We start from the raw sequence: 12333 nt of genomic DNA on the forward strand, positions 1-12333 counted from the left end.
GGGAAATATGAAATTTGGTATGAAATATCTAAGAAGATAATATATATAATATAATATAGAACTCATACGCTCTAATTAAATTGGCTTCAGAGTGTATAAGCAAAAGTACTTCATAATTAAATCAAATCAAATTAGCACCAATCAGATACTAATGCAACTTTTAGTGCCTAGATTAATGATGAAAGCACAAAAGTTAAACTACAAACATGCAATTGCAACCAAATAAATTATGACTCGATTGACGGCTAATTCAATTCATGACCTCGAATTTATTAGTTGGTTTTGGATAAAAATGTTGCAGCTGCTGGCCGAATGGGAATGATGCCTGCCACACTTCCATCCAATCTAAAATAAATATTTTGATTGCTTTGTTTTCATTTGAGTTGTGTTTTGTATTTTTGCAGACTTCGATCTCATATAAATGCATTATTGATCGGCCGATTCGCAATAATCGTATATGACTGTTGTATTCTTTTCTATGTATTCAAGACACATATTTTATTTACTCATATGTATATATAAAATTAGTAGGCGGATATTTATGAATCTCAAACTGGGATGCCGTCTCAACTCAACTCGTCGACTGTTCATTATATTTTCAGAGTGAGAACGTATAGTTGAATATTTAACAAATTTGAATTTTGTACTTTTCCTAAAATATACAAAAACCCGAGGTAAGTGTAAAAAGTACATAGGCCATCGTAAAGAAACTCTTTGGGGGAAAATTGGTAGCCCATATCCTGTGACGCTGCCAACAGCTGGCATCGTGCAGACAGTCGACATTGTTGCCACACCCCGTCGCATGTAATGACGCCATTTGCATGGTGCAACAACAGTCATTACAAGGACAGCAGGCGCCTAAGCCCTTGCCTATGTGGCCAAGGCATTGATATAACACGACTATTTTACATAAATCAAGACGAAGACCGTGCAACTTTTGAAGGTCCGAAGCAATTCCCTCAAAGATGCAATTGCTTACGGATATGCACTTTTATATTTTGAATACTTTAATTTGTCTAATAATTAAACAAATTCCTTTTCTGTCTGTCTGCTGTCCCGAACAGCTCAATATGAATTGTGCAAGGAAAAAACGAAAGACTCGGTGTGCAAAGAAGCCCAAATGCGCTACTTTTAAGTGCCAGAGATCCGGACCAGTTACCGCAAATGGGTTCTTAAACTTTCTGCGCTCTTATCGGCGCAAACACTGCGATCTCAGTCCCATTGAAATGCTCCGCAAGGGTGGAGCCGCCTGGCATAATTTGAGCGAACGTGAAAAAAATCGTTATCGCCGTCAGGTAAGCTCCCCAATCTCAAGATTCCACATTATGTAGCATTATGTAACATATTGTAAAACATTTTTCTCTAGGCTTGCAAAGTAACCACTAGCTGCCGCCACAAACGCCGACGTGTTTGTACCTCTTAATGACCAACAGCTGCATTGCTAAATAAAAAGTTTTATAAATTATGTTGTATTTAGTTTAGGACCTTAACTCAATAAATTTGAAATATTATTAAAAATTAAGAGTCGAATATGTCAAGTGGGACAAGTCGAAATGGAAAAGTGTATCACTGCGAAAAAATATTTATTTGTATATATATGCGCAGTGATTGAATCAACAGAAATGATGGATGAAAATAAAGTTAAACTATTAACAAGCAATCGTACTTTGGGAGGCACTAGCTAAGTCAATTATGACTTGATTGACGGCTAATTCAATGCATGACCACAAATTTGCCGTTGGTTTTGGGCCAAAATGATGCAGCTGCTAACCGAATGGCAACCAAAATATTCCATGTCACTTGAATTAGTTAATTTTGTGCATAAATGCAAAAATAATTGTATGCCTGCGGTGAGCATTGCAATTGCCCATTCCCCTTCCGCCCAATGCACCCCTTATCAGTGGATGGCCTCATAATTATTATTCCGTTTTTCAATATTTAATTTGTTGCTGCCTCAGTTTCAGTGCTGCTCCCGGCTCATTTCGAATGTGGCAATATTTCTAATTAAAGGTTGTAAACGAAATCAAAACAACCGCGAACCAGTTACGCAGCACGACAACCAACCAATTTACATAGATGTGTGTGCGTGTGTCAATGGGTGTGTGTGCTCTGTTAAGTATACTATGATTTATGCATCGCTGCTAAATGTTGCTGAGGTTTTTGCGTTGATTTTGTGCAATTGGTTCTAACCGTGTCGCGTTGAGTCGCATTTCGCTTAGCTCCACTTCGCTGCGGCGTTGCCAGTGTGTGGCCAATGTCAACTATTTCGCATTCAAATTGCATATTCCATGCACGCATAATTTAAGCCATGAAACATGCAATACTCAACTTCTCCATAACCCCGCAGACAGCCCAACAATGGGCATGGCCGTTTTTGTGTTCAAACTCTGTGAAATTGTACCACAAGAGATGTGTTATTCCGCATACATTAAATCAAGGGGGGAAAGAAAGAATAAACAGCTGCATATTGTACATTTTCGTAATATATAAATAAACTTTAAACGGAAATATTAGATAACAATAAGTTCATTTTGCTTATATTAAAGAAATAGTAACGTATTATTTCAAAATAAATAGCTCATTTGATGGTCTGGTTTTGGCTGGGTTCAGACCATTGTGACTGCGGAAAATATAACTTAAATAATCTAAGTTTGCAATTAATGTTAAGCGTATTGACATTTCAGCTTTTAATTGTTATTAGCATTCGAGTATAAGAGAATAAAAATCATGTAAACAAAGAAGACCTGAAGACAGTACTTCTCTGACCTCTCCCCTCAACCAGGTCAGTTTCCAAGTTTGTGACTATTTTGGTATTAGGAAAACTAACTTCGCGTGCTTGTTTAATGTGTTGGCTACACTTTTGACCTAGTTAATAATTGAGTACAATAAATGGCTAAGATGAGTGTCAGCAGCATTTGGCGTGTCATATTTGACACCAAGACTAATTTTATGGAAAACCGTCAAGCTTACCTCACGTGTTTTTTTTTACCCATGTCTTTGTGCGCCAAAACTTTTCGGGCTGAAGGCGCGACAGGGCTCATGTATTTAATATTTAAAGTGACATATCTATTTATATGCAAATATCACGCCTCCCAGCCACTCAGCCCATATCGCAGTTGCCACCTGACCGCGAATTGTGTAGGGGCTGTGTGCGTGCCAAGGCGGAAACTTTCTTTTGGCTCAAAATTCCTCGCACAATAAATCACAACACATACGCGCCAGGGCAAACACACACACACACACACTATATGAGAGGGGAGTGAAGCGAAAAAAGAACTAATAAATCTAAAGCCAATTAATTGACTTAAGTGGGTGTGAGAGGCACTGTGGACAATGCCCTTTGTGCCCTTTTGGTGGGCCGCAATTTATTGCCCAAACATAAACTTGAACTCGCATGTAATAAATCATAACATTTTACAGATAATAGAAAGCCTCCTAGCATACATGAAGTCTCGAACACCGAACACTGAATACCAAATCCGGTCTTCTATATCCTTTTGCTGTGAACATCTTGTCTGTGTGTGTGTGTGAGTTTTAATCGCAGCGCCTGTGGCTGCAAAATTTTATAAATAGCTGCAAAAAATATCATAGTGTAGAATAAAATGTAAAATAAAAATTATTCAGACACATTACTTATGATGTTCTCCACTCCAGCCAGGACTAAATATAAGCTATACCAACAAACCACACACAGGATGTGCACCTTATATCCGCCGGCGCCGCATTGGTGCCTGCCACACTTCCATCCAATCAAAAATAATTATTCTGATTGCGTTGTTTTCTTTTGAGTGGGTTTTTGTACTTTTGCAGATAGACTCTTCGATCTCATATTGATTATTATTGATTAGCCGATTCGCTATAATCGAATACGACTGTTGTATCTTTTTCTATGTATACAAGACACATATTTTATTTACTCATATGTATATATGAAAATAGTCGGCGGATATTTATGATTCTCAAACGGGGATGTCTTCTCAGAGACCAGAGGGTCTCTCATATTGTAAAACATTTTTCTTTAGGCTTGAAAGTAACCACTAGCTGCCGCCACAAACGCCGACGTGTTTGTACCGCTTAATGACCAACAGCTGCATTACTAAATAAATAGTTTTCTAAATTATGTTGTATTTAGTTTAGGATTATAACTCAATAAATTATGATATATTATGGAACATTAATGTTGCTTATAAGAGTCGAATCTGTGAAGTGGGACAAGTCAATCGTGCAGGAATCGGCTTCTTAAAAGTGATGACCACTGCCACAAAATATGAATTTGTATATATATGCGCCGTGATTGAATCATCATTTAATCCACGCACGCACCAACAGCAATAAGAGGTGTAAAGGGGGGAGGGAGTTGTTCTGGGTAATGTCGGGGCAACCGCTCGTAAACATAAATCCAAGTGACGCTAATTGTTTGTTGCAATTACTGCTGCAGTTGCTGCCACTGTTCAGTTACGTGCAGCAGAACAGACAGCAGCAGTTGACAGTGCGGCAAGTATCAGGACTGCAACTGAGCATGGCTATGGGTATCGGTTGGGTTGTGGTGATAATAGGGTTGGGGTGCGGTGGAGTTGCTGTTGGTCCATGGATGCAAATTTTGTTGCAACTGTAGTTGTTGATGCTGCTGTTGCTACTGCTACTACTGCATTTGGTCGATGTTGCAGCAACAGCAAACAATTACTCAAACATTGTTGCAGCCGCACATTGTTGTCGTTGTTACTGGATGATGTTTTTGTTGTTGTTATTTTGGTTATTGTTGTTGCAGCTGCTCGTTGTGCGTGCTAAATGGCAACCATTCTGGCGGCTAATGATAATCACTCAACGCCCTCTGCACTTACCTTTTGTGTCGCAGACCCTCGCTACATCTGCCTCTCTCTCTCTCACTCCCTCTCTCTCTCTCTCTATCTATACTCTCAATCTTTCTCCTTCTGTATCTGACATCTTCAGCTTGAATGTTGGCTGCCGCCTGTCAATTTCTTAATCAAAGCTGCTACTCTTCGTTCTACTGCTTTTTTCCACTAATATTTGCAGGGCACGTGATTCTAGCACAAGTTGCTTTATTACAAAGCACTTTGCTTGGTGACTTCTCTGAAAGGAACAATGATGCTGGATGAACAGAAAACTAAGATGAGCAGGATGGGTGGAAAAAACGAGAGGATGCTTTAGAGCTTGGTAATATTACAGAAGAAGCAATTCATAAAGACAGTTGAGTAAAACATATAAGAAAATGTATAGTGAGCTCCAATGCGACATAAATATTAAATATATTATTACAGTTTTATTGCCAGATTCCCCGTTGCACACTGGAATGTAAGCAGGTGTGAAAGTGCTCTCATTTTTTATGAGCACCACAGTAGCTGGAGGGGAAGGGAAATTAAAGCATCGCATATTGTTATAAATGTATATATTATATATATTTATTCACACAAGAACAAAAGAACCGAGAGGTTTTATATAAAATTAGAAGCTTTTTGCTCTTGTAGTCCTGAGATCCGCGTGTTCACACACAGATGGCTATATGGACTTCGCTATTGATCCTGATCAAAAATATATATCAGATTTAGAATAGCTTTTGGTAAGTTTCATTTTAATATTTTTTTATATTTTATGCATCTTTCACAATTAGTAACTGAAAAAAAATATCAAACCTCAACTTCATATTTTGTTGGTTTGTTTTCGCAGATAAAATCATAAATTAAATAAAAAAGTGCCATAATGCCAATATTATTTACATTCCCTGCAAATACTAGGTATATAAAATATTATATTTAAAATAATTTTCGTTATCGCTCGTATGCAATTAAATCTACAAAATTAATATGAGTTAGACGTCGAAATTCTGTTTACAATTTCCATCAATATTATTTATATGCTTTAATGCCTTAATTGCATGCAAATATACTACTATTATTTTACAAATGGCTTTAGTTCTTACCTTCACAGAGAAAAAAATGCATTCTGAAAACCAAATTGCGTATCTTTATGGAATAATTCATTTATTTTAGAATGGAAACACTTAATATAAGAATTTCTTGACAATCTTTATAATTGATATGTTCTAAAAAAACAGTGAGCTTTTTATTTTTAAATATTTACCATTCATTTGTTCTTAAAAAAAGCAATCTGAAATCACAACTGCGAATCATAATTCAACATTTTTTTTATTTAGAATTTACAATAAATACAGATTTTTTTAAATTAGTCAACATAAATGTGTATTTAATAATATAATTTTGTAATCAAAATTGCGAATATTGATTCAAATATGCATTTATTTTTGAAAATAAATTCTTAAAGATAGTTTTTTTTTTTAAATTCTTTATTTCCAATGTGCAATTAATATTGATATGCCTTGTATCAAGGGGGCTTCTGGATTTAATTTTGTTTATGACTTTTGATGCTTTTTCAAACAACGTTTTTTTTCTAAATATAAGTTAGAGTCCCCACAGTGTAGATTCTCAAGTGTAGGTAAACAAGTCCCACACACACACACACACACACACACACACGCAGACAGCTGAGCTGAGTGGCTGTCTGTTGCAGTCGGGGTCGCAGTATATATGAACTTGCGTCAAGCATCCACTTCGTCGTGCATAGTGCCGCTGTCTGTTGCTTTGTTGCCTGTCAGCTGTCAGCAGTTCCATCAAATAGACCAGCGAATCCCCTGCCGACCAGAGCGTAATACCATTTATATGCCAGCATAATTGGCGCTGGGGCAATACTGCACTCTCCCCTCCTCTCCTCCCCAACAAACGAACTGCTAAACAGTCCGAGGATGGATTTCAACATTGCATGCAAAGTCAGAAATACACACACACACACACACACACACAGTGGCAATTAAGTGGGGCGCATAATGGCCAGAGAGTCCACAATTGCCATAGAGACAACAGGCGGCACAGCACACATCTGAGCATAAATCAGAATTAATGCATGGCCATAAGAAATAATATTAATATTTTTGGAAACACATTGGCAATACATAGAGCGTAGTATCGACAGTATGACAGAGCTTAGTTAAATTATTATTTATAAGTATATGCTGTTGAATTCGGAGCACATTTCAACAAATATAGTTATATGCAAATGAACTAACTTTGTGGGATATTCATAAGAGCTGGTGCGCTAACAAACTGAATTTTAAGTTATACTCATTTGAGCTTATTTAAAATTCATTAAACTGGTTGCAGCTCAGTCAAATCAGAGATGTATTAGCTCTTATAAGCACTGAAAACCCAACTGCACTCACTTTTTGAAAATTCCCATGTTTTGGCGCCAAGAATAATTCACCTTATTATTCAGAAAGTATATTTCTTAAACAGAATTTTGTGTCTTGCTAGAGGCCAATACTTTTCCGCTCTTAATTCCAGTGTACATTTTTCTAAAATTTAAAAAAATATGTTTAATATTAGTGTAAGCAGAACTCGTTGATTATATTAAACACGCTGACTCGAGTTGTAAATTCAAACTGTGTTCATTTCATTAAAAAATTCTTCTTTGGCAGATAGTACTTCAACTTTAAAATAGCAGCTGAGAGAGTTAATTTCATTACTATTTTTTAAACTTCATTTTTATATTCTCCATAGGAATAAAAATTTACATTGAAATTTACATGTCAGCAAGCAGTTTACAGTCAGCCCTTCGGTCTTTTAATACTTAGAATTATTTTTAAATGCAAATCATCGATATTACGGCTGCAACGAGCGGTTATTATGTCAACTCTGCCCAATTATATATTAATCATAGGTATTATGCATATGCCGTTCTATCCAGCACAACTGCAAAACCATATTATTAGTTATCGTGACAGGGTCCATAGGTGGCTTACAGCCTGCCAGTCAAAGCAGCCTCAACAATTAAATAAACAATTCGTAATGCTGCTGTTAAATCCCCATCTCTATCTCTCTCTCTCTCTCTATCTTGTAGCTGGCGGCTTTATCTTTGTGTTGTAACTGTAAAGTGATATTAATTATGAGCTTTTGTTGCAAGAAGCGACTGCACTCGACACAGTTGCCAGCCAACAGTGTTTGGAACTCCACGCTATCATTGATGTTGTTGTGCTTGTCCCTGTGTGTCATCTTCTTGTCACTGATTAAGTGAGTTTTGGTGCATGACTCAACTGTGTGGCTGGGGCTCATGTACATCAGCTAGATAAACAAAATTTGTTGCAATTAATGGTAAGCACTGTACACAAGCGCTTTGACAATCACTTTGTACCATGTGTGTGTGTGCGTCCATCGACTGACAACATGATTTTCATGGTTGTCATAGAAAATTGTGGTTGTCTTGTGAATGAATTGAATATAGATTAGATTACAAATGTATGACAATTTCCTATGTTTCAATTGCGTAAATTGTTGAATATTCAAATATATTTTGATTGTGTATGAGTAAATCGCTTACACGTCTTTTCCATCTCAGATTTTCTTATTAATGGTTACATATCGATGGAATGCATTTTAGTATTTAATTTTAATATGTGGTTTGGTTTATCGCAACAAGGACGAGCATGCGCATCAATTGAATATCGTAAGCAGCAACTAAAAGCTTGATTTCATTATCAATAATTCTTAAATACTCGAATGTCTGTGTTACTATAAGCGACCACTTTCTGAACATTAAACATTCGTGAATTATTTATCGATTTTCGCATCGATGTTATAAGTTGTAAGACAATATCAATGTCACAAAAAGCTGATATTAAAAGAAAAATGGGCGGATTTTAATTTGTATTAAATTTATTGAAAGAGCAGGAGGAATAATAAGAGACAAGAAAAAGACAACAAAGTAGATAAGGACTATTTTGATTTACAATACAAATAAAGTCGTAAAATTATAAATGCAATTATTTGATCATTATATCCAAAACAAGATATACCGTTCCATATCCATATGTGGATTTAATTATCATACATTCCGCGGCAACATCTGACGTAATTGTTTGGAAGCCCTCACCAAACCCTAATTCTGTGCTCAATCAGGTAACAGTTTAATGACTTTTCGCGAATCTCACATTAATGAGTTGGGTGGTGGCAAAAGCGAACTAACTATCGCGTGATAGTCAGTATCGTCAGTCTAGTGCCATGCGAGGCTTAGATACATTTGTATCTCACGGCAGACAGGCAGGTTGGTTGGCTGGCTGGCTGGCAGGTATGTAGCACGTTTAGCTACTTATGCATTTGTGCAGGCTTCTGGCCCAAATTCAATTTATTATTCCACCATATGAGCTTTCGCACTTAACTTGCATGAATATATAATGAGCTGGCAAGGCAAAATGGAGAGAGAAAGCGTTTCGCCAGCGGGTTGCGGGGTGCATTTTACGCATTGTGAATCGTTGCGTGTTTAAGCCTGCTGCGAGATGTCCAAATTGAATTATTAATAACACGCAGCGCGACTGAAACAATCTATAAATATGAGTGTGTGTGTGGTTGAGTGTGTATCTGTGTGTGTGTGTGTATGGTGTGGCCCCCAGACGAGAGAGAACAAAGTGAAAAGGCGACAACCTTGGGACACTTGGCCAGAAAAACTAATCGTGCCACTTATGACCATAATTTGTCAATTTTCTAAACAATTCCCCAAAGTCGCATAAAATGTCTCCATGTCTCTTTGGCCTTTGGCACCCATTACGCTCATTTCCCTCTCTCTCTCTCTCTTTTCTCTCTCTCTCTCTCTCTCTCTCTCCCTTTTGTGGCTTTCGCTTTTGTGAACGGGACACTTTGCTGCTGTGAAAAATGAAAGTGAACCCAAACTGCCAGCATTACTGTCTGCATTTTGACTGACTGACCGACAAACGGACAAACGGACTGACTGACTTGACTCGAGTCTTGAATTTTATCCCTTGACGATTTTTCTTACCCTTCGCCACTAAACGCATTTAAATGCCGTTGTATGCATAAATTACTCAGCATCCCGACAGTTTCAGCCAAAGACTGTAAATGAGTTTGTGGCTCTGCATTTCTATGGTAGAGACCATACATAATTGAAATAAATGCGAGCATGTTTTGGGGTAAAGGGAACCTGTTGCTAACGGTCGAGATGGCCCACTGAAATACACATGTGATCGGCTTAAGTGGAAATTGTGTGCACAGATTTGAGGTGCTCAGCAATCTACGATTGTCAAAACATGGAAAATTGCTTTCCCATAAATCAATTTTGGTTTGACGCAAATCGAATGTTTTTAATGCCTTTCAGAATCCTGCTCATTGTTCTTAGCATTAACCTTTTCGAATAATTTTAATGACTAAGCTACATTTTCATCAACTAGTATTCGTTTTATATTGAATAATAAAATAAGAATATTAAAAAATATTTGAGCAAATTACTTTTTAACTTGAAACATATTTTGCTCAACTGCAGACCCATTCCCAGTAATAACCAAAATCGAGCTCATAATAAAAATCCAATAAAAAGTAATAATGATAATCGAATCAAATCCATTTACTGCTTACAACAAAAATGTATCGAAATTAAATCAACGATGACTAAATGTTATTGCAAATACCAAAATCACTTAGCCAGGTCGAAAAGAAGCTAAAATGAAAAGAGCAGGAGGCAAAAGCGAACGTAAATGGAATTCAAGCATCTAAATTGCCAACCGGTCGGCCCTTTGTTTTAACGCCCCAAAATTACCGCCCCTTTGTGTATTTGGCCGCAGATAACTGCCAGCCAAATGATACACATTAGGCCAAGGTATACGACCATTGGTAATACATATACCCATATATATACACATATGTATATGGATTTGTGCGGGCAGTGTGTGCAAAATCAATTCAAGCTCAATTTCCTTTGATGAAATGAACAGCCGGTTCGGGGAACCGTGCCGAACGTGACAGTTGTGCTCAAAATATAACAGGAATGCTGAAAATTGCAAAAAAATAAAACAAGTAAGAACGGTGAATGCGAGTGAGTTCGACTACAAAATGCCCTAAACCCATCTGTTAATTATAAAAGTCAATATATTTAAGAATATAGAAAATGCTTCGCTTGATTACAGTTCAGAATTCAATAAGAAATTACATTTTGGGTTATTTCTTCGGTGTTTCCTATCCGATATAAATAAAATTAGTACAGTTGATCAATAATATGTCATTGTATATAATATACTACTTAGAACAGACTTGAGTAGATCGACTCGGCTGTTGATCCTGATAAAAATTATATACTAATGATAGCCAACATACTTTCGCTCAAAACCGTTATACCCTTCTTATTTATTTTTAATGGGTACAGGGTATACAAAATACTGTCAATATTGTGCTCTTTTCATCATACGGACATACATACATACCTAAATATATAGCCAAGTATGTATTTGGGCATTAAGTTGTACTTGTGTGGGGTTTGTTGATATCGTTCAATTAATAACGCAAATCCTTTATGACCCAGTTGCCAGAGTTGCCATCGTTAATTAATGCGCTCCACGCCAATTTAATGCACTCGTTGCCGCTGCTGTCACCGACGCTGCCTGGGTGCTATGATTAATGTTTAATTAAATTTTGTAGCATTTATAATAAATAAAAAAAATCAAAAACAAACAAACAAACAAAAAAACGACGAAAAATTCGAAAATGCGCCATCAGGATTACATCATAATTAATCGCAGCCATTATTTATAACGATATCAGCAAGCGAGCTTTATATAGTTGAACATGCAGTTTAATACGACTATATTTCAGTGATATCAAAGAGCATAAGGAGTATTAATGTTATGTATTGATACCAGCAAAGGTAAAACACAGCATATGATTTATTGCAGATGAGTCTCTCAATTCTAGTTTACTTATCCAACAAATACCAGTAGTCAAATTTTTGTTGTGTGCCAGCAGCTGCTTGAAACCGTGGCTGCTGCAAACTAAGTTAATGAAATATGTTAATGACTGTTTATTACCATATTGTGGCTAAAATGCTTTGCCCTGCAATGGTTGAGATAAATTTTACATTATTTACACACGCTGGCAAATTGAATTAGATGATTCTGTTTTGATTTATACCAATGAAATTTGTGCAGCTGAATTATTAGCAAAACGTAATAATCTGATAATTGATATTTGTAAATTTGTAAATCGGCAATCATAATGCTACCAGCTGCTCTATATTAAGACATTTCATAAATGAAATGGTAGACGTGCAGTAGAAAATTATGAATGCCTCAGGACATGGGTTACATAATGAAGAAGTTGCATAAGTAAAATAATACCTTCGAATAACTATGACAATAAATATTTAATTTAAAAATCTCAAAATAAAGCTAATTTTCATCGTACTCAACATTTCCAATTTAGTCACAAAAATTATATTTAAACTTGATCAAAATTCTCAAAATATCTT

General features: G+C 36.4%; 1 protein-coding gene across 1 annotated transcript; it reads left to right on the plus strand.

Moving 5' to 3' along the window:
- Nucleotides 1-646: 646 nt before the first annotated feature.
- Nucleotides 647-1522, plus strand: LOC6571478 (protamine). The gene is made up of 3 exons (XM_001997639.2): nt 647-674; nt 1065-1295; nt 1367-1522. Exons 2-3 carry the CDS (start codon nt 1071-1073, stop codon nt 1421-1423), a joined length of 282 nt encoding a protein of 93 aa, XP_001997675.1. The 5' UTR covers nt 647-674; nt 1065-1070; the 3' UTR covers nt 1424-1522.
- The last annotated feature ends 10811 nt before the right edge of the window (nt 1523-12333 follow it).

The sequence above is a fragment of the Drosophila grimshawi genome, unplaced genomic scaffold, assembly GCF_018153295.1.
Source record: "Drosophila grimshawi isolate 15287-2541.00 unplaced genomic scaffold, ASM1815329v1 contig_1377, whole genome shotgun sequence".
Taxonomy (NCBI): domain Eukaryota; kingdom Metazoa; phylum Arthropoda; class Insecta; order Diptera; family Drosophilidae; genus Drosophila; species Drosophila grimshawi.

Coding starts and splice junctions, on each gene's coding strand:
- LOC6571478 (XM_001997639.2), top strand. CDS start 1,071: ATGAATTGTGCAAGGAAAAAACGAAAGACTCGGTGTGCAAAGAAGCCC. Junction 1,296..1,366: donor AAAATCGTTATCGCCGTCAG/GTAAGCTCCCCA, acceptor ATTTTTCTCTAG/GCTTGCAAAGTAACCACTAG.